The sequence below is a fragment of the Astatotilapia calliptera genome, chromosome 14, assembly GCF_900246225.1.
Source record: "Astatotilapia calliptera chromosome 14, fAstCal1.2, whole genome shotgun sequence".
NCBI classification, from domain to species: domain Eukaryota; kingdom Metazoa; phylum Chordata; class Actinopteri; order Cichliformes; family Cichlidae; genus Astatotilapia; species Astatotilapia calliptera.
The window spans coordinates 31,935,992-31,959,863 of NC_039315.1; the positions used below are offsets into that span (position 1 = coordinate 31,935,992).

General features: G+C 43.2%; 1 protein-coding gene across 2 annotated transcripts in view; it reads right to left on the reverse strand.

Annotated features, from left to right (window-relative positions):
• Nucleotides 1-23,872, reverse strand: part of epha4l (eph receptor A4, like) — a 58,591-nt gene that overhangs the window by 19,414 nt on the left and 15,305 nt on the right. For both annotated transcript variants that reach the window (XM_026191502.1, XM_026191501.1), the window contains exons 4-5: nt 11,730-11,885; nt 2,623-2,958 (exon numbers count right to left, since the gene is read on the reverse strand). In XM_026191502.1, the coding sequence (XP_026047287.1) occupies nt 2,623-2,958; nt 11,730-11,885 (492 nt within the window). The remainder of the gene's footprint in view (nt 1-2,622; nt 2,959-11,729; nt 11,886-23,872) is intronic.

Here is a 23,872-nt window from a genome sequence, read left to right on the forward strand (position 1 = left end):
GGCCGATTACAGTTTGACATTAAAACAGACAGGGGCTGCACATGTGGTTGCCAGATTGGAGCCTGGTTGCCAGATTTGAGTCACTCTTTTTTTCTTTTCTTTTTTTTTCTTTGCCTTCGCCGCCAAGGAGAAAGAGTCGAGGAGGGAGCCATTTTTCAGGGTGTTGGGAGAAAATGGCTCCTGCTTACAAGATTCCCTCCTCGCCCCCTCCACCTATCTAGAGTCAGCCTCCACCTCCCGAGAACACATTTCCACATGTATGCCGGCCCATTTGTTGCCAGAACGATGGAAACACACACACGCACTGATGGAAGTGCCCACACACACGCACACACACAATCCTTATGCATGAATTCACTTTTAGCCACCTGAAGTATTTTGTATCAGGACATAAATGGCCCCCTCCCTCTCTCACACACAAACACACATCGACATATAGAGCGCTCGATCTTATAAAAGGGGAAGAAAACATCCATTTACAGCCAGGGGTCAGTTCAAAGCTTGGACATCTCACCCTCCCCATCCCCGTTTCCCCTCGCTTTCCTCCTGTAGCCCGGGTGAAAGGGTTACACCCCGCCTGATTTACGACAGTGGAATTGTTCGTGGCGACACATGGAATCTGACCTTCTTGTACGCGCATAAATACATGCCTGGCCACAGACACACACACGCACATTAAGCGGCACTGCTCATTTTTATCTGACGGCATTCATTTTTCTCCACTGCACCTTCCTACACATTCCTCTCGTGCCGAAAAAAAAAAAAATCCAGATCCTTTCCAACCTGCCTAACTCACTTCTTCCTCCCTAGCCGAAATTTGAACTTTAATGGGGCGGGGAGGTGGCGGGGGTGTCTTTTCCACAGCACTTATAAATCCTAATAAATCTATCATAATAAATGTGTAATCCTCGGTGTCTGGATGAGGGGAGGCGATACAGAGAGAGGGACAGCCACAGATGACTGGCTGGATTACCAGCGGCTGAAACCAGAGCTTCTAAAGCCCCTACCGAGCATTAGCAGGAAGAAATCCAATCAGTCTGGAGCTATTCTCTTTTAACACACACACACACAAATTATAAGAGACACACACACACACGGATACACACAGAGGACATTGTTTAAGAAGCAAATGTAGATCATCTGCATTCATGCAAGCATCTCTGCAAAACATTTTTTTTACTTCTCACCATGCATGCAGTCAGTGCTGCACATGTGCAAGTACACGCACACACACACACACACACACACACACACACACACACACACACACACACACACACTATAATAGAGCTTCCAGCTGCAGCTTCATATAACTAATCCTGGCGAACATTTGTGAAACATGCACCAGTGACGAGCCAAAGGCAGCATCATCTGTATCTTACAACTTCAAGTCAGCACATTAGCCTCCAGCAACCTTAGGGGGCTCTGTGTGTGTGTGTGTGTGTGTGTGTGTGTGTGTGTGTGTGTGTGTGTGTGTGTGTGTGTGTGTGTGTGTGTGTGTGTGTGTGTGTGTGTGTGGGACTGAATCTCTGTAAGAAAAAAAAAATCTGCATTTTTTTGTGCAACTGTGCATCAGCATGGTCACGCTGACATGCTATTATGAGCCTTCAGCCCGGACTCCAGGGTGTGCTGCATTACAGCTCCCACATAGGCCTTTCTGGCAGTACTCGCAGCTCTCCCACAGGCAGTACATCCATTCATCTCTATCTTCCTGACCCCGGCTGATAAATCAAGCCACTGTGTCCTTAAATTGCCAGTCCAAGCCCTATTGAAGATATTCGCTTTTCCCAGGGATGGAAATTAGCGATAAAAGAAGACACAAAAAGGCACTTAGCTTGCCACCCAAGAGCAGAGCAGTAAAGCAGACCAAGGTAATGATCGTCTATAAGCGGAGGATAGACGGGAGGGATGAAGAGAAAAGACCCGGGTCATAAAATCCATTTACACAACAACTGGTCACAAAATGGCTAAATGACGAAATAACGGGAGGCTTTGAATACAGCATGGAAGCTGGAGGGCTCTTCTCCTGCTCAGAAGGGGAGCCTGTGGTTGTATTCTATGACAATAATTACACACACAGGCACCCAGGCACATGTAATCCAGCAGAATTTGTAATGAATCCTCCCCAGATCAATACCACTCATCTAATTCATTAGTTTGGGTGCTAAATATAGCACGGTGCCCCCATCGTCAGCCCTGGCTTCTTATGCCTAATTATGCAAAACTCCAGTGAAATATTGCATAAAATCATTTCCCTCTGCTGAAAATCCATCATCATCCTCCTCAGTAATCACCCAACCTACCCCCCAATTATTCACAACTTTAATAAACATGTTTTTGACATGCCCCCCAAAAAGTACTTTCAAGCATTCAGTCAAATGAACCCGTGCTCTGTATCATACATGAGCCAGCACACTCTGGTAACATAAACTCTCACACAGTGTGAGAGTTTATGTTTTGTGATCTCCTGCAAAACCAGAAGACCCCCCTGAACTCACTAAAGTAAGCAAGCGTAAGGAGGGTTTGGAATATATGTTAATAAGTGATTAAACAGATGTTTGATGATTATGGGGTCACAGGAAACCATGTTAGGATCGGCTGAATCAGCTCCCATCGCCTTACCGGCCTGGTTGGTGGTGACGGTCACTGATGTGGCCTGCTCAGGCCCTGGGCTCTGAGGTGAGACTCCATTCACCGCCCACACCTCAAAGGTGTAGTTGGTGTGGGCCTGTAGCTCGTTGATGGACACCCTGGTTCCCTTCAGGCTCAGCTGCTGTGGGCTGAAGTGGATTCCATTTCCGCAGGGTTGACAGCGCCGGCCGTCAGAACCGCAGCGCTTACACACTACGTTGTATGTCAAGTCCTGGCGACCCCCAGAGCTCCGGGGTGGGCTCCACTCCAGGTTTACGGAGGTTTCGTTCACATTGGAGATGAGATGCACAGGTGCCGACGGAGGGCCTGCAGAGGGAGGGAGGAGAGCTGGCGTTGTAAAAAGCAGCATGCCAAATGCTAAAAAAGCACACAGACGCAATAACATTGACTTGTGGTTACTGAAATTGAGAAGAAATCCATAATACAAGCAGCCACACTTTCACGATTCTGTCTTTTACTGTCCTTTATTCTGTCAGTTACTTTTACAGTAACTGCTAAGCTGTTAGCTACTCATGTGTTAGCGGTGCTTTGTGGTGGAATATGCAGTTTAATTGAGCTTGAGTTTAGCCAGCTTTTGTTTAGAACATATTTTTGTAATGATTTAAACAGCAATCCGTAGGTTTAAGAAGCAGCTTCAGTAATGTGTTAAGTAATTATAAGCTAATTAGCTGTGTGCTCATGTTGCTTATGCTAATAAGCTATCTAAAGCGGCAGTGGTTAGCGTATGGTTTAAAGCAGCGGGGTTTCTGCCAATTTATTGCAAGATGGACACAATTTCAAACCCAACCCCCACCCCCACTACTGACTCTTTTCAAAGACTGTTAAATGAGCTAAACGTAGCACATTCAGCTAGTGTTCCCGTTAACCATTTTTTGTTTTTACACATATTAACAGGCCTGTTCAGCCAGTGTTGCCAACTCCTCAGTAAGTAAAATCGCTATTGGCTGTCCTAAAAGTTGCTAGAAGTCACTAAATGACGTCATCGCCCAGTTTGCATAATTGGTCATGCCTGTGTAATTGTAACAGACCCTGTAGGAGAGAGAAATAACATTGTGAAAGAGACATAGTGAGTAAAAAAAAATCATCCTAAAAGCATTTAGAATATATTTAGAACTAGAAATTAAATTTCTTTTAGCAATTATTGGGGTTTTTTTATGTCACAATTCCAACCCTCCTTCTTTATCTGGACTTGGGACCGGCAAAAGTGACATGAAATAGGCCCTCTGGCAGAGTTAGCTAGTAGGGTAGTAGTTAGTAGGGGTGAATATCTCCTATGTGCTTTCACGTCAAAAAGTCGTCATAAGTCTCCAATAACACCAGAAAAAAGTAGCCAGATTTGTTGCTAGTCACTTTTTAGAAAAAAGTTGTTAAGGGGGTCTGAAAACTTGCTAAATATAGCGACAAAGTCGCTAAGTTGGCAATACTGTGTTCAGTATCCATCTACTAATGTTCACGACACACAAAAAAAGAATTCTTGGAACAACTTAATTATGTTATGTAATAATTATGTCAACTGGTAAAACATGATGAATTAACTTGAGTTAATAAGGCAGACTAAGCCTACAGATTTAAGATACACACAATGCACAATAGGTGAACCTTAACTTGCAAGGTTTTACTTCAGTAAAAATAACACGTTAAAGGAACAGGCTGTCATCATATTCACCAAACCGCAAAAAAACATCAAGGTCTGAAATTAACTGCTGATCTGGACAGTTGTCATAACCCTCATGAATACCTGTGGCAATTAATCCTCTCTATGCATAAGTTGTGAATTTGTAATTGACTGGGTTCTCCGTTTATTGGGAGCTGAGGCTTCTTGAGTTACCTTTTAATGTCCTGTCCATTACAGAATGGGAGGATCCAGTTTCACCTCAGTTAATTCAGAATGCTAACAGAAATCCAATAGGCCAACAGACTTTCTTTCAGATTCCTGTCGAATCAGCTGGAAAGTGGTGGGATGCCTGAGCCCACTGCTAACAGTGGGACTTTATGGCAGTCAGTGAATAACTTTAAACAAAGTTTGCTTTGGAGCCTGTTATTTAGTCCCTGCTTTGATATAAAAAGCCACATGCTGTAGTTTTATATGGAAGCAGCTCTGCAGCTATGTGACAAACTTCCTGGCACATCAATCCCAATTTACATGTCAGCTCCGTTGTAATTAGTGTGTTTTTTTGCGTTGTTTTCAAACATAAGCGGCGGTAATTGACTTTCACTTTCTCTCTCCCCATGTCTCTGTTTTCCCTGTCTCACTGCTCTCCACTCTCTCTCTCCCTCTGACTAATGAAGCGCACGCGAGCTGGCTGGGGGGATCGATGCAGGGTGAAATATGAAAGCTAGTCAGTCCGCAGACGAATCATTTCACAACGGAAATTAATTATCAGTGTTATTTTTGGAGAAGGAGAATGGCAATGAATGATTTCACAGAGACACCAAGAGCAGCAGAGGGAGGACCGCGTGTGGGGCTGTGCACGCACGGTCGCCCGAGGAGGAAGAAGCGCGCTCTGAGTGTCAGCGTATTAATGGAGACGAGTAACTGTGCGCTAGGAAGGCGCTTGGCTGTGCGTGTATGGACACGACTCCAGCGTTATTCTGGCAGATAGCGGTAAATTCGCAAATGCTGAGGGGAGGCAGAGGCTGAGAGGAAGGAGATGGAGAAGACAAACACCGTCTGTTCACCCAGAAAGCAAAAGAAAAAAAACCTGATTAGTATGTAAGGAGCAGGTCTGGAGGGTTGGATACAAGGAGGGAGAGCAAATAATGAGCGTGGCTGGTAAGGAGAGGTATCGGTTTAACTGCCCAGTACATGAGCGTTGAGATGAAAGGATGCAGAATGGACTGCGCTAATAGCACCACCGCTCAGCCTCCCCTTACCAAGTGTAGCCCTCCATGAAAATCTATTAATACATTCCCATTAAAAATCATGATAAAGGACTCATCCACCATCCTTTGCCCCTGCCTTTTCATCTCCTCGCCCACTTTTCCTCATTTGCTCTTTCACCTTATTCCCCACATCTGCTGCCCAGACAATGGGAACAAGTTACAGATGGGATTTCTAATTTAAGGTGCCCACTCAAAGCGTTATCACAATAGCGGCTTTGTCAGTGAGCTAGGTTTAACTCACACCTACTACCTTTACACCAATTCTTGACACACTATCTGAGATACTGGGCTCTTATCTGGACTTCAGGTGTCATAAACGTAACAGGACAAAGGTGGCTGATCATTTGCACAGCAGTGCTACGCTGTTAAATTAATAATTGAAATGTTATGGAAACACAGACGCAGTTCCATTACCTCAAATCTATAAAACTAGACATCCTTATGTTAGCTGAGTTTTCTTTAGCTTTTCATATAAGAGACAGCTAAAAAAAAACAACTCACAAGGAAAAATTTTCCCTTGTGTATGTATTGAACAATTACATATACTGTGCTGATGAAAGGGTGTTAGACAGAACTAATCCATCAAACATGATTCAAACCCCAAAATCAGCTCCCTGGTAAAAATGTATAAACTGAGAAATATAGATCATATTATTATCCAAACTCATTTGTATTTGCTTTGCTTTTTTAAACAAATTTGTGGCATTCATCTTTTTCTATCCAAGCTGGATTTTTCAGATTTTTGAATGAAACAAACAGATCTGACCAATCAGACCACTGCATTTAGGAACAAGCGCACTCGCAGCATTGAATATCCAAATATTAAAATAATCCGGTTTACCTCAGAAACACAATTAGACGCTGTTCCGGTTCAATCGACTCTCTGAAATGATTACTCGGTCTCCTCAGATGTGGTCCCAACTCTGCCAGCAAGAGCTCAAACTGTCCCACTGACTTCCCAATATGTGTACAAAAGCAGTCGGGATACAGTTTCAACTCCTGGATCAAACAATAAAATTCTCCCTGCTGCTGCTTGCGAGAATCGTTTTTTTCCTTTTCTTTTGTAGAAACATCAGTACCAGCTCATCATTGCTTGACGTCAATTCAATTTTTTTCGTAGTGCATTTTCGTAGGACAAATGTTTCGAAAAAATTCAGTTCTTGGTGTGTACGTTATAAAACAAGCTTGCATCCAAAAAGTTTGGAATTTCAATTTTTTGAAAAGTAGCAATTTTTTGGTGTGTAAAGGTCTTTAGGGGGCAGGATGTCCATTGACAGGAGAATGTGTATAATCATCCCATAAAGAATTTTTTGTTCTGCTAATACAAACCTAACAACTGCACTATGTAGCTTTGCTTTTATAAACAAATAAAAATAAAATCTAAATCTTAAATACCATATCAGTATTCTTCCTTGCAAACACACACACACACACACACGCAAACTACATTTGCCTGTACCTGTCGCTCTCCCAGAAGGCACCATTGGGAACAAGGGAGCGTGGGAGAGCCGTCGGCTGTGACTGACACCCGGTAATTAATCCTGGGAGAAAGAATGGCAGGGGGAGACGGGAGCTCATGCTCGCACAACCTTCATACAACGTTAGCTCAACATGGCCTCAAAATTCACGCTCCTTATGGGAGGTATCCAGGGGGACACTTGGAAAGTTTCTCCTAAAGAAAGTTGGTGATTTCTTTTCCCTCCCTTTCTGTTCGTTTATGGCCTAGCAATTTGCTCAGAGCATTACTTCTTTATTTCCTGCTGCTCTTTCACTTCCATACTCCCCCCCCCCTCCCCACCTTAATCTGTGTTTCTCATTTTTACTCCACTCCCATTCTCCATCTTTCCCCACAGCAAGCTCCCACCCTCTCCACCCCTATCTCTGTCTGTCTGTCTCTTTCTATCAGTAATTGTTAGCCTAGTGCAGCACAGGACCAAGTTAAAGAGCCGGGCTAAATTGGCCAGAGCTACGACCCTGCTATTACCATCCGGCTGGGATTCATTCAATGCCCCCCTTGAGTCCTCCACAGTCTGCGTTCATTCCTTACTCCGTACCTCCTTCCTCCACAAAACCACCGCTAAGAAAACTGGGGAAAAATCTGAAAAACACATCAAGGGCCAACAGAAACCCCAAAATGGAGAACAACCCCTCCTTATAACCTGAACACAAGCAGAGCAAGCAGCTCCCACGGGTGTCTGTCGCTGGTCCTCATTACTGCTTTGTGTGTGGGTGTATTTATACCCACTCACATGGGTATTTTACCTAGTTTTAATATTGTGCACTAAATTGTGTTTGGTGATATCTTCTACCTGATTACTTTATTAAAAAAAAAAAAGAAGTGTATGCGTGTATGGATCTCAGTGCTCCAGCTGCAGAGCAAGATCATTTCTATAGAGGTGGCCAGGCTGAGACTATTAGACACTATTACATAGACTGGGGTGGTACAGAAACTGAGGTCCAAATAACCAATTTTTTGGTCACTTTGATCTCTTTTGTCATTTACTTATGAAGGCATGAGTGCTACATATCTCTATATATTATTATGTAATATAAAGTCCTTAAATAATTATTCTTGTTTACGGCTGTAAAGCCTGAAGCATGAAATAATTGCCAGAAAATTCTGGCAATTAGGGTGGCCATAGTAGTGGCCAGTGCCCCCCCTCTGGCAAAACCTTGGTTGCACCCCTGCTGAGAACATAAAAATCTTTCCTAAAACTGAAAACAAAAGTAACCACAGCTAAAACCTGTATCCCAACTATGAAAAAGACTAGAGCTCAAGGTTGATGGAACAAAAAAAAGAAAGAAAAATGAAACCCCAGAATTCTCAAAAAAAATTGTTATAGTACATAAAATCTCCTAAGATGACTATCTGACTAGTAACCAACGTTTCCATTCACATGCAGCGTGCATTAATGGCTGGCCAAAAGAACATCCCAATGAAAAAGGTGTGGGCACTGAGAGCTAGAATACAGCTGGAGTCGTGCAAATGATGAAACTACAACATCCAGTTTTAATCATAATGTTACTTTGCTAGACTGCAAACTAAGAGAGAGGAAAAGTGTTTTCAATAACCCATACACGCGCACACACGCGCACACACGCGCACACACACACAAAGACATGCTCCCCAATTACCAGAGATGCTGGCTCGTTCCCAGCCTGACCTTCAGCAAAGCAAACTGGGAAATGAATTTAAGAGGCTTTTTTTCTTCATCTGCTCTGTTCGTGACTCTGAGTGGGTTTTTAGAGAAACAGAGAGAGGGAGAGAGTGAAAACAAAATGTGGATGAGTAGGGATGTAAGAGTGACAGCTGTAATTACAGAGCTCTAACATGTGGATGAGATGTGCAAAAAACAAAAAAAGAAATGTACGGGGAAGGAAAACAGCAGTCGACAGACAGGGTGAGAGTTCAAAGATCAAATGTTGACCGGCTGACGAGGCAGGGCAAAGGTCGCTGAGAGAGTCGGGCTAATGTTCAGTTCCTAACCGCCAAGTTAGGAATGTAGCTGGAATGACAAAGCAGGGTCCTATAAAATCAGTCGAGTAATGAGCTTCGACAGCTGTTACTTGCAGCCGCCGTTGTGAAATGCCGTACTGACTAACGAGACAATGGGGATGACCTCCCTGCTCGTCCATTAAAAGACGGCTAGTAATCCAGTTTATATGAGATGTTGCTGAACAGTGAGGCAGGAGGGTGGATTAGCAGTCTGTTACTTTCATTTATGAATACTTGGGGATTTATCAATATTTGCACTGCAATTGAAAAACAATTCAAATCAGGTGTAAGTGTATTAAAGAATAAACAGCAGGGAATCCTGTTTTTTGTTTTTTTTCAAAAATATGTTTTGCAGCACAGATTCTTTGTTTTTGAACTATCTTGTTTTTTTCAGTGATTCATAATCAGCAGCACTGCACTTATTTTTCTTCTTCTTGTTTTCAACTTTAATTTCTATTACAGGAAGCTGAACGCCCAGGTGGAGATTGTTTGCTGAAAACATTACATGTCCTTATGCAGCATGAAAAGCATCCAAGCAGAATTCCTGCTAGAATATCAAGCTCTCAAACAGCCTACAGCACAAGATTTAAAACATTTATTTATTTTGCCTCAGGCCTTTATGCATCAAGCTCATTGCCAAAAAAAAATGAAACAAAATTCCGATTTTTTTTAATGCCAATTTCTCATGTAACGTATATACACACTGTAGGTGTTATGTTTTTTGCAAGTAATTTATCCTCACTACGAAAAAAAATTAAGTCGACATGCGACAACGAGCTGGTACTGATGTTTTTGACCAAGAAAAAGAAGGGGGGGGGGGGGGGGGGGTATGACGTCACTAACAGTAGATGAGTCTGAAAAATATTTTTACCACATGAAATATTTGCACAGATTTTACATGTCCAGTAGATATTTAGACTTTACTAGAACAGCCTTCTATCATTCACAGTTCAAAATAACCGTCATTTCTCTTATACTGGGGGCTTTGGTGCACTTGCAAATGCTTGTAACTCCATATGTTTGTACTACAAGTCAGAATTTGGACACCTATCCTTAATGTGTGTATTAAGATGTCTTTCTTCTGATTGGCTGCTTCTCAGAATCAAAAATTAGCATGGCAGGTGGGCGGAGCTTCTGTGCTGACAGCCATATTAGGGATATCTGCTCATGTGACGTCATACAGAGCCCAGAGTAGAAACTGACCCTTTTGGAGCAGTCTGAAGCCTGAGGTTTGGCTCAAGGGATTTATGTGTTTACACGGCGAGCCGATTATTTGAAACCTCGGTCATGTTTAATGAGCATCCACCATTATAACAGTACGTGTACTTCAGAAAAAGAGGAAATGCATAATAGGTCCCCTTTAATGGAGTTTTTTGTTAAAGCTCTACATTGTTGTCTGTCCTTCAAATAAAATACCCATTTCACTCCTTTCTATTGCCACTTTATGTGACACATCCAGCCACTGCATAAAAGCTTTTGTACTCGCTGCTCTGAGTAAATACTTTCCTACTTTCATGTTTAATGACAGTTGGAAAATACGTGTAAACTCTCTAGTACTTTGTAGCAAAGTCGAACATTTCCAATTTTACAAATTGCTCACAGTGGTGTATTGCTTTGGATCCTGTATAGATACTATGCTAGAGGGAAATAATTAGGGCTGGGGGGGGGTACTTCATCCACTCTGATTCAGTGAGCTGATTTGCTGAGTGATGACTCCTCAGGAACTTGACAGAAAGGCGAGCCAACTATGAGCTAAGCACCTTAACAGATGTTTTCGTTGTTAAAATTACTTCATGACACTAAAATTACTCATTCATAACACAAACGGCTCTCAAACGAATGTATCAATCTTATTATTTTCCCGTAAGATGGGAGTGCAGGGATTCGGGTGTTATGTGGCTTTTCCTGTTCTCTTCGTGTTTGTGTGCATTTCTGCCACTATGAACTCCCAGTTCTGTGACTCAGAGTGGGAACGAGGTCTAAAAAAAGGCAAGAGGTATCATTAGGCAGCAGGATTGTTGGCAATATTTGTTATCACAGACGTGGTGAGTTAGTGGGGTAGGCTTGGAAGGACCAGATTCACTAGCAGTTCACTCATACAACCGGAAGGAGGAAAGTGAAGACACACACAGATGAATTTACCACTGAACACCTTCCTCTAGCTTGATTCATTGCTGTCTTCTAGCTTTCTTCCCTTTATCTCCCTGGTCCCCATTGCTTTATTTTACATATATCTTGCCCTTGTTTTCCTTTTTCATCACCTCCCCCAAACAGTTTCATTCCTGTTCACCGTCTGGAAGACTGAATCTGGGATGCAGCGGTTTTTACCCTCATTAGTTCTATGTCACTGTGACCGATGACTAAGTACCACCTGAGATCAAAAGACGCCTATTAAACCAACATGCGCCTTTTTTATGTTTGCACAATTTGCATGATTATCTGTCAGTGTGTGTATACGTGTACGTGTACATGTGTGTGTGGGTGTGAGGGCCTGGCAATGCATGTTTTAGAATCAATGCCCGTGTTTCGGTGGAGGCGGTCTATCTCAGTGTGTGTGTCGGGGTTCCTTTCCAAAACAGTGTTTGGTTACAGCTATCTTTGGCTGTTTAGAAAATCACTGCAAACCACAGCCTGTCACGGCCTACTGGTAACATAACTGCGTGCTGTGTATCGTTATGCTACATGTGGGTGTACTTACGGGTGCAGGGCATGGATGCCGGGTCCGTTTCGGAGCGGAAGTATCCCTTGTCGCAGGCACAGGAGGTGGAGCCTTCTCTGACAGAGTAACTGTGAAGAGGACACTTGGAACAGGCGCCATCGGTGGCCAGAGCACGGTAGTAACCAATCTTACAAGCTGAAAGATAGCAAAAACACAGAGAGGAAGTCGGGTTAGGGTTGCAAATCTGGACAATATGAAATACATGTTTATGACTCAAATGCTTTTGTACTAGAGGGGAAAGTTCTGGAAGAAGCTGGGAGGCTGTAGTTCCCAAGCAGCCCACTAATAAATTAGTGGTGGTTTTAGCTGTATGCTTCTGTCCTTCGACACAGCATTTGCAGCTAAAATTCATTGGAATGTCATTGAAGGGTTTTTGCTCACAAATCAAAGTATGGAACAAAAATTTAGATCTGATTATATAGATTAAGATTAAAAGTCAGCGAAACACCAAAGTTATTACAACAGTCCACAAAATCTTTACCCACTGTATGGACTGCAATGGACCAATTACACTGCAGCAAATGCTATGGCAAGACATCCAATAGTTACTGAGATATTTTAGTCCAAACCAAAGAGGGTGAACACAGCAGAAACACCCACAGTTAATATATGCAGTCGCCTGGGGTTTGTACTCTCTGCAAACTGGAAACAAATGTGGAGAATCTGAAGGCAGTGGTCACGATTTTTAGAACTGGAAGGTTTCTGGTTGTGTAGCTACTTTGTAGTTTTTGATCACACTTGAAAAGGCTTTGGATGAATAATGAAATGCTGACTTTAACTAATTTAATTACGTGCCACTTTTCCATGTAATTTTGTTACATAAGTACAGTGTAAAATTTTAACTAACATCTAATGGAATCTAGTCAAATGAAATGGCCTTGATTTGTCTACACCAAGCACATCTTCCTTAGTGATTAATTATTTGATTTTAGATATTAGTTGGAATTTACTCAAAATTATTGCATCACATTTATTGAGGATGAAGAATCTTTTTTTTAGTGTGTGTGCCAAAAAGGAATTGAATTTGCTGAAATGCAATCTTAAAAGCATCAGCAACATCTCTCTGTTGTAGCTTTTTAAAAATTATGTCAGATTTACCTATATATTCATAAACGACGAATGGACTATTAGATATCACTTGGATACATTTAAAGCCCATAGAAATCGCCTCTTGTTCCCAAAGGCTAAATCAGTAGACTCGCCAGCGTGTCCCTCAACACTAGTTTCAGTAATAAGGATTATTACCTACTCACTGAACTTGAAATTTACCTGTATTTTATCCCTGAAGAGAAGAAGAGAGCAGTGTGGGCTTGACCAATTCCCCCCAATTAGCAACAGAGAACAACATGTTGCAGAGAGGCCCCTGTTCCTTTCACCAGTCCCCCCCCCCCTTTCCTCTCTCTCTTTGTCTTCGTTTTTCTACTTCAGCGCTTTCTCTCTTTTCACCTTTCTCACCAGCCTGCGTTCCATTACCAGAAACAACAGAACTGGAGGAAAGGGTGCTATTTCCTCTGACCAAAAAAAAGGAGAAGATCAAATAACTACCTCTTGTCTCTCTCACAAATTTAGGCTATGCTCTGTTGGCAAGATGTGGAGCTGCAATGAAACCAGAGCCGATGGCATTTCAGACAATTTAACAAACAAATGCCACCACACTTGGCACTCCGGGAGCTCTGTCACTCTCACAAGGCTGTGAGCCCGGGCCTAACACACACACACACACACACCTCACAGCCTGAAATGGTAACCTAAGTGACACTTTTCCTACTTTTGGCGACATTGCTCGCCTTTCCTTTGAGTGACAGTTTGATTGGAGGGCTCGTCTTTCAAGGAGTTTCTCCTTCCTCTATCCATTTCTGTAATGGTCGGAGAAACCTAGCAGGGTTACGTTTCAGCCCCTGAGCGCTGAACCAGAAAGATGAGGACAATAGAACAATTCTCCGAAAGGTGCGGCGCAGACAGTCGCAACACCGATTGGACCGAATAACCTGTCAGTCAGTGAGGCAGCCGTGTGCTTGGCAGTGGGTCAACAAATGGTATGGAGGCCAGAGGGCTGTGGTTTGGGTTTTGTTAGAATGAAATACTTGAGTGTCTGTCTATATTGTTATGGTGTTAAAAAAAAGAACTCCAATGAAGACAGATGGGTAAACTCATACCCAATATAAGTCAGATAATTACACACTCACAGTCTGCAGGGGTAAAGCAATCTCCCCTTTTCTTCAAAAGCTCACGCACAACCCGGATCTCAAAGTACGTTTTGAAAGGCATATGGATTTCAACACCACAGTCATAAATACATCAAGGAAACCTGCATATAGTCGAATAAACAAACTTTTGCATGAGTTACCCACACCAAAAATCAAATCAGAGCCTGTCCACGTTCACCGCACCAAGAGGGAAGCCGGGTCTTCCAACAAAAACACATATTCCGCCACCCGGCTGACACACTTGCACACACAAACAGCAGAGGAAATCCACAAACCCTCTAAAATACTGGGAAATCCCTGTCTTGGAGGCGCAATAAAGTCAGGCTATTTAGCCTGCAGACTCTCCTCCCTAGCTGCTGGATTAGCATAGCGTGGCGTTAACAGAGCCAAAGCTAGCTGCTACCTGCTGAGCCATTCTTTGCCCAGTCCCATTCCCTCAATCAGCTCTAAATCCTTGTCGCTTTGCTCGCTAGCACTAAGCTAAGGGCCTCATTGACTGTAGCCCGCAGGGGTGCGTGAAGCCTCCATTTCTTTTTCTTCACAGTAGCAAAAAAAAAAAAAGTGAGGAGATTAGTAAGGGGGTACTTTGTCTTATCTCCCTGTCTCTAAAGGAATCTTTCAGCGCCCGGTGTCATCATTAGAAACAGGAGGACACTAGGGTTTGTGGGTTTTGTTCGAGAGGTTGTGACCGCTTCAGTCGACAAAACACAAAGTCAGGGTTTGTACATGTGCGCTGACCAGGAAAGTGTCCGGAGCTGAGAGCGGGGTCAAGCAGCTGTTTGAGAAGGTGCCCCCCACCCAACCCCCGAATCCTAAAAGCTGGTGGGAGAGTTAATTGAGTCCCATGCTTCACAGCCTTTGGGTCTGAGCCTCTTAAAAGTCTAAAGACAGTCTAAGAGCAGCCTACCTCAAACTGTGCACGGTTGATGAGGTTTTTTTTTTTTTTTTGCCCGTCAATTATTAAGCTGTCCCAAGCTGACCCTCACAGGCTGTCCCAGAATTCTTTGCAGAACTCCAAATCCCCCCGTTTTGCCATAGACAGGCTCTGGCATCTTCATCTGTGGTTTGAAACTCAGGATTTCAGAACTTGTGTTTGAAAATGTGATGTCAACATATCAGGGCTTGTTTATAGCAGCGACTGCCCTGCAAAGGGAATAACTGGAAGAAAAGAGAGGTTGATATCCAAGTAAAGCTGGGGGAATTTGCTTCCTATTAGGAGCCTTCGTGTGTGTGTGTGAGAGGAAAGAGACCACAATAGTGGGTGGTCCAAGAGACCGTGGCTTCAGAGAGGAATCTCCCTTAAGACTTGCTGGATTTATCACTGTCCGGACCAGCCGTGGCAAACCTATACAGACGCAAATAGAGGCGCACAGGAACACATGTGTATTGAGTTTTAATGGGATCTGAGCTGAGACGCCCTCGTCATATCCTCTCATGCAGCCCTCAAAAGTCTAACCCAATTTTTTCCCCCCACACCATCTTTTTTATACGTCTCTTTTTTCGCTCCCGATGCTCTCTAACTCTTTTTTTCCTTAATTTTTTTTACTCTTTCTGTCTCCCGCTCTCAGAGGCTTTCTCTCAGCAAGCCTCCTTTCAGAGACAGAGAGGGGTTTGTCAGGTGCCAAATCCCTGAGCTGAGAGATCAAAGACAGACAAAGAGACTGGTGACTTACTGTTCTATTCTAGAAAGGCAAAAATGGAATCCCTCATAGACCGGGGACATCACATTCTTCCCCTTTTCTACCCCAGCAGCTCTTTCACTCATTCAATCCTCCTCTCTAGCTTTAGTCTTTTTCCCTCTTTGTCACTCCTTCCCCTGCCCCATCCCTGTTGTCTCTGAGCTAAAGCCCGTTTGGAGAAAAGGAGACTGGAGTGAGTTGCAAGAGTTAATGAGTAGTTTTGTCTGTGCAGTCGGGGACTCTGCTGGCTGATTTAGTTTAATGGAGAGGGGGGGAAATGGGACCATCGATGCGTCCATCTGTAAAAAATAGGAGCACAGAAAAAGCTAACGATACAATGATAGCTACCCACAGGCGAGCCAACTACAAAAAAACACAGCTAAGTTTTCCTCCGAGTGGCAGCAACCCACACACCAGGCTTTGAACAGCGATAGATGCCGCCAAATAAATCCACATCTACCCACACACCCACCTACTGCAGCCCACCTTGAGTGACCCGCATGCTAAGCCTGATAGGCAAGCTATTCTGCAGCCTACACAACAAAGTAACCAATACACTAGGGAATGAAAGCATGAGAGCGAACTTGCACTACAATAAGCATCCGAAAACCCCGGGAATGTAACACCCAGCGCACGGCGCACAATAACCAGGCCTGCCCAGGCAGAACAATTGCCTCTCTTGTAATCAAAAAAAGGGAGAATTAAGTTCAAACTGCTGCCTTTCTCCCCGCTTTCAAAGCCGTGCTTTATCTTCTATAGGTGATGAAAACTCGGTCACTCTTTTTTAGTCATAACAGACAGTGAGCGCTCTTCAGAGGAGCGGTCGGAGGCATCCTCACAAAGCCGCTCTTTCAAAAAACCAAGCGATCGGCTTTCAGGACCTGAGGGCAAGGAGAGTCTCGCCTTCTCCTGCACCTTGAGGAGCCAACGATCTCTATTCAAACTGCCTTTCTGCCTTATCCCCCTGCCTTTGTGTGTTTTCAATCTCTTTTTTTACCCTCTCTGTGGAAGGCAAGTTGCTCAGGTGAGACTCCTGCTAAAAAAGATTACGATTCCAATAATGTTTCTCTTTATCCCCTAGCTATGGAATATACACTCACAAGCTGAACGTATATTCCCCACACGAACATGAATGTATAAAACAAAATAGCCTCCATATCGACACACCTGAGCCAGTGGCATATTATCGGGGCTAACTAGCTGCTGACCGTTAGCGTCTGTCACTGGGACAGCAGGAGAGTGGAGCAGGTTAACTCATTAATTCTGTCACTCTGGTTATTAATTACCTCCAGCCCTGACAGCGACGCAGAGCCACACGGCCAGCGAAACACATCAGCGTGATGGATGAGGGACACACGGCCACCGAAACTGATCACCATGATTGATGACATACACTCGACACACATCTTGACCTTGACCTGGCAGGGGAAAAGGTCCTATATTAGCTGTAGCATCCTTTAAGATGCAAAAGTGAAAAAGTCTGGGAGCGACATCTGGGCCGACATCCTCACTGGTGTTAATGAAGGCTTCAAACAAAAGCCATCGAGGCTAACAACGTTAATAAGACCCAAGCCAACCTTGCTGACAATCACCGATGCTTCGCTACCGGCGGCCGGTGCCAGCAAGCGCGAGGGTTGCCAGCAGTTTGTCTGTCGAAGGCCAGATGATTTATAACTGTATTTTCAGCCACACCAATCCATCACCCGAGAACCACCCAAGACGCTGCCCTAATTAAAATGTCTGTACCTGACATATAGGAGCACCGGCCAATGAACCAGATGAGCAAAGCGTGTTGTAAAAAAGGAGAATTATAACAAAAGAAGGCTCCGAGAACCGAGGTTACGCCCGTAAAACAAACTGTTCCCTCGTGCTGATGCCTTGGCCTTTCATCCAAATTCAACATCAGATCTGAAATGTTCTAACCTGCAGCGTTTCCACAAGTCAGTACTGAATTTTTGCAGACACTGTAAAAGACCTTTGACAGCACTGTTCACCCAAATATAGACTATACCGCAGACTGGATATGAAATATGGACGCAGCCACAGTGACGCCACCTATTGGTTTTGGACTCCGCAAAACCAGTGAAGCCTTGGTGAGTTTGGTTTTTTTGGAGCCAAAAGCGATGAAATTTGGAGCACATGGAGTGCTCAGTTACCAATTCCTGCTAGCTTTTGTCTGCTAATCAGTGCTAAATAACAGACTAATAAAATACGATTAAGTTTATTAGAATTGAAGCACAAACCACTTGGATGGTCGTGTACCACACTGTACCACACAGGTTAGGCCTAGCAACCAACAGCAGCTCACTGTGTGCATATGTCAGACAGGAAGGGTTTTCGTAGCATTTAACTGAATGAGGTATCCATCAGTTAACCCGATGTATAGTGGATATGAACGAAGAAACTAAACCAGTTGTGAACAGAGGTACTTTTGAAGCCAAGCTCAAGTGGTGACATGTTGTCTTCATTTTTCATCCCAAGGGGTTGCTGCTCAAATAATACAAGAGACTAACGAACAGTTTCCTGCTTCATTATGAAGCCGTTTTTGCTAAGAGCACAGTGTGGTGCCATATTGTAAAAAGAAATTGCAATATTGTTCTGAGGACTTCCTGTAGACCAAGGTCTCGGCGTTCTTATTGACACGTAGGCCCCAACTTCCTCCCTAATTCCTCTAAGTTCACCTTAAGAAGGAATATTAGTACAATGGTCATATCGCAGAAATCTAAAGTATTCCACCCAGCCAACTTCACAACATACAATACAATTGCTTAAAGAATGAGAGTCCTGAAAGTAAATGTAAGGAAAAGAATGAGGCACTTCAAAAAAAAAAAAAGACTTCAAGAGAGGAGGGTAGAGAGCAGAAATTGTTAGGACTTTGAAACGAATGGAGAAGAGCTACAGCAACAGGATGGAAAGATGAGGAAGAGGTGCAGGCAAACAGATCCATCTTTGTCTGGTGAAACACTATTTGACTTGGCTGCGTTAGGTGGGAGCCACTCAGATTCCACATTTGCGCCCATGCCAGGTCGGCAAGGGTGGCACCACCCAAAGCCGGGCATCGTGCCAACTGACTAAGGACCTTTTGTGACCTGAGATTCACACAGCAGGTGGGTAATGGGCTATAATTCAAGGCAAACAAGACAAGTGAAACATACACAAACAGAGGCATGCAAACTTCTGTGCACCTGCAGACCCTCAGGTATGAACACAAAAGCCCTTCAAACGTCCTCTGGACTATGCAGATTCACTTTGCAGAGCCATGCATGCATGCAAATACACACAAAGATGCACATATCAGCTGAACAGGCTTTGTGTAAGGAGGTTAAGCACAGGCAGCACAGCAGGGACCAGGGGAGGTAAACAAACACAATCATGGCATTGTCTTGGTCCAATTTCCTCAGGTTCTCTGGGGGGGGTTAGTGTCTCATGTTGGATATGTGTGTGTCTGCATGTGTGTGTGTTTAGCATACTTTCCTGACATTGTTTACAATGAAAAGAGCCGCATTTCAATTCAGTTATGACAAAAAAAATAAATAATAGGTAGATAGGTGTGGGAGGTGGGGTGGTATGCTAATGTTGTTGTGTGAGGGGACACTCGCAGGGGCGCACACGCTGCTAAACAATTGGGGGAGTTTAACTATTCTGCTCGCGGTGAGTCAAGGAGAATGAGGCAGGAAAGGGGAGTATGTGTGAGGAGAACACACACTAAGAATAGGTGAAGAGGAAGTGATAGGGAAGCGGTCTCAATGGGGCCTCGTAGCCAATTCTGTAAACAAGTGTAAACCACTTGTGACATTGCAGTACAAATACACAACAAATCACTGCACAGACTCAAGGTGACACATGCTCAATGCACAGCTTGTTCACTCGCATATCCATTTTTTCTTGCACAGTGCATAATACGTCACACATACGTTCTGAAACTGGGAAATACATCAACATCACGAGCTTTCTGCGCAAAATGGGAGAAAATATCACGACAGCTAAACAAAGGACAATCTAGCTATGCGTCAGCTGAATATATACATCACACACTACGAAGCGAACTTGGTAAGATTAATGCAAGTAACAAACAAAAAATGTGCCTTTGTGATTAATGCATGTGTATGATGATGTTGCTATTTCTCTTGCAGGGTAGCACTGACTGCTTGCTGCTGATTACCACTGAGGCTGGGAAGCACGATTAACAAAAGCTAAACTAAAAACTAAAACTAGATGTGAAAAAATCATTTTTGTTAGTTAGCTGGTTATTTAAAATAATAAGAAAAATTTGACTTTCACCAAAACAGGAAAACTAACTGAAACAATTTTGTGAATTAAAAAAAAATTATTAAAATAAAATGAAAGCATAGACAAAATATCCTGATTTCTAGTGTTTGCTACTTTGCCAAAAAAATAAGTCAATATTAAAAGCCGCCTGCTGAGGCCTTTATGGTGGTGTTTATTGAGACTTTGGATTACTATAAGACTGTGAATCTGCTATTTTCAAAAGGTTCAGTGTTTTTATTCTAATACCTGGAATCATTTTCCTAAATCTTGCCTCTGACACATGCCCTCCCATACATTATTAATTAATAAAGACTAAAGCTAAGACTGAAACTAATAAAAACTAAACTAAAACTAAACATTTTCAAACAATAAACCAAAAAAAACAACAAACCCAAAATACTCTGGTAACTCACTGAAACTAGCCTAAATTAAAAGCAAAAAGTCAAAATGAAACAACCAAAAACTAATTACAAAATACAAAACTATGACAACTTCTTGGTAGTAGTGTGGCCCATGACACATAAGAAAACACCAACATATAGAAAAAAGGTTGCAAAAGCACAAAATAAATAATAAACAAAAGAAAAAGAAAAAAACAGAAGTGTTTCTGGGGACACATTAATGTGACAGACCAGCTGTGACAGAAGCGACAGAGACCAAAACATGTGACGAACTGCTGGAGGATTCACCGGCGCTGTGAGGGAGATGTAAGGTAATGTGTTTTTTAATTGCATCATTCATCTAATACTGTAGTTACATGTTTGCTATTAACCTTTTCCTGTTAGCTTCTTACATTCTGGTTGGTTTGTCACCCTAAAAACACTTTTGTTGTGTTGGGTCAACTTTCGTGTGTTTTTTTCTATTTCTGTTGTTCTGTTGCAGAAAGAAGAGCCTCAATAATTATTAAAAGGTGCTTCAAGATCTAGATATGAGTAGTTTTTAACTAACATAATAATCTCTAAATGTTCCTTCTATCTGCAAACTCGGCGTGGAACCAGCTGCAAAAGAAACTAACTCTAAGCAGCTGGTCTCAATAAATAAATTTAAGGTGATGTGGATTTGGATGAGCACTGTTTGTTTTATGTATGTGTGTAAGACTAATATGTCTTCTTGTGGGTGTTGTTCTGGAACCACTGTTCACTCTCATGTCCATTTTTGCTGGGAAACTCAAACATCTTATGTCCAGATTAAACAAAGCGTAAATTAAATTAATTAAAGTTTTTTTTCCAAAAAAGCCCATAAATCCGCCCTCTCTGGCCTGGTTGCCACAGGTGTGTGACCTCAGGTGGAAACATTGCAGCTGGAAAATTGTTCAAATATGATGTAATTGCTACATTTCTGCAGATAGCTCAAAGCAAAAATAAACCTTAACCTCCATCACATGTATTCTGATATCCAGATAAACATGAAAGCAGAATGGCTAAACCACTGCCTGTAGCTGTGGATTTTCAACATTAATTTCAGTTGTCTTTTCAAACGGAACACATGGTTTATTTAATCTTTAGTTACAGCGGAAGAAAAAGGGCTCCGACTTACACTTGGATCATTAAAAACGACTCCACAGTGACAAATTCACCACGTAAAATATTTACACCGAGCTTACATGTAAGTTTAGATGACTCCACCACGACCCCGTCGTAAATCAAACACGCTCCACCACACGCACACGGGACGTACAGTTTGTCAAATGAAAGTGCGCGCACATCTGTCAGCGCTTAAGCTCGCACATGCAAAAACTTAAATTGCTTCGTTGTCTGCGGTCTCGGGGGCGAGTTTAACATCAACCTTGACGGTTTCTCAGAAGCAGCTCGGTGCAGAGGTTGCAAAGGGTCGACTTATGGGTGAAAAAGGGAGGTATTTTTAGGTTGTTTGTTTAGGTAATCTACTTGTAGCTCCCAGACGACAGGCTGTCTGGGGCCTCAAAACACCTTCTATTGTGCATGTGTGTGCACATGAGGTGTGTGTGTAGCCCTGGGAATGCTGCGCTGCCATTGTGTCTCTGCACTGGGGGACACGTTTTTGATGCTCTGGATGTGTGTGTGTGTGTGAGTGCACACATACACACACACACACACACACAGGTTACATAAAAACTGTCCCGGGTCACTGGCTCTTCAACAGCTCATGTCAGCCCAGTGACGGCCTGCTGGTCTCCACCGCGACTGTCCCTGCCCTGCCCTTTGACCTCACCTGGTGTCACTCAGGCCTCATCAGACCACTTTCCCCCTCTCTCTGTCTCTCTCTCCTCTTGAAACAGAAACGAGTTCACTGCCATCATAGAAATGACACCTCCCATCCTGAGCCTCCCCCCAGTTTGAAACTGTGTTGACTCCTGCTCATGCTGCATGCCTTGACATGATGTGTGTACACTCCTAAGCTGGCAGCGTATATGTGTGTCCAACAGCTGGATGCATACGCTACCTTGCCTAACCCCCAGAATAGTTAAACCTAGCCTTGTGGGCAGAGTGGAGAGGGTGTGTGTGGGGTGAAGGGCGTGCAGGGTTTGTAACAGGAGCCTCGGGTTAATGGCTGCTGCTCTGACAAGGTTACTCTGCTAATGTGTTTTAGCCTTTAGCTTTGATGTGACAGCAGACACACATGCACAAGGATGATATTGGAGGGGGCAAACAAAGGGATATGAGGTAAAATGCACAGCGTGCTTTGAAGTAAGTGTGTGGGCACCACCGTGGTTGAGTTTCTGTGTCGTGTTTTTCACATTCCTCTAACTCTTTACATTCTTCCAACACAAGCATATCTACAGCTCTCTCTGCCTTTCCTTATCTCTTCTTATCGTTGCGATTTATCACCTCTTAAGTTGACGTTCTGCACTTATCAGCTTTGCTGATTGTGAAAGCAAAGAAAAGCGCTCATAACTTCCTTTATTCTCCCGCTTAATGCCGTCAATAATCAAGCGCCAACCTCCAGGCCTGAAAAGTAAAGCCAAGAAGAGTAAAGCCAAAACCTGCAATTCCTAATGTGGCCACTTGAGGCTGAACCAATGCCCATAGATGCCAATGGAAGAATGCTCTAAAAGAAAATCCCAACATGGTGGCAGCCGAAATGCTTAAGCTGAGGTTTCAAAAAGCAGAATCCAAAAATGAAGAAATGCCCTGGTGGCTTGGTCTGTCTGTTACTATATACAGTCTATGATTTCAGCACACTAAAACCCAATACTAATGTAAACACAACATATCAGGACATATAGCTTTGGTTTGAAATTTTTTTCCTTTTTAAAAAAAAAAAAACACAGCAGAAGCTGCTTTTATTGAGGAGGTTTGCTCTGGTGTCTTTCCAACTCAATGCACTCTTTAAAGGGTCAGTTCACTCATGCTCCCTGTAGGCCCAATGAAAACGGTTCAAGATCAGGTGAATCAAGTCTACAATACACACAGCTGATATTGACTGTAATATCTACCGCAGCTGCCAGAGGTCATGACATGACTACACTACGCTTGTTCAAAGAGGGATCACCACCCATACCCCCTCCCCACTTCACCTTTCACATCTCCAGCCATTTATCAGGCCACTAGGAATCAATTCATCTTGCTTTTTCTTTTATTGTCACACACACACACACACACACACACACACACACACACATTCCTTCTGTCAAACAAAGTCACTTTTTGGTGCCCTTGTTTGATTTCAATCGCTGTCTTTTCTCTTAAGCTTGATCCTATCTGTCTGCCTCGCTTTCTCTCCCTTCCTCTTTTTTTCTTCCAGCGATACAAGTCTTCAAGGGAACACGTTACTTTTTTTTTCTTTCCCCTTCTAGCAGTATTTGAAAACTCACTAGATATCAGGAAGGATCAAGGTTTCTAATCCCAGAGATGTGCCCTGCCACGGACATACCTCAGCCTCTGGCTGGAGATCAGCAACTTTGGGTCCACCGGCGCAGCAAGAGCTCCACATCCCCAAATTACATTTCAGCTCTCCTGCACAGAGGTTACACCTCAGAGGCAAGCCC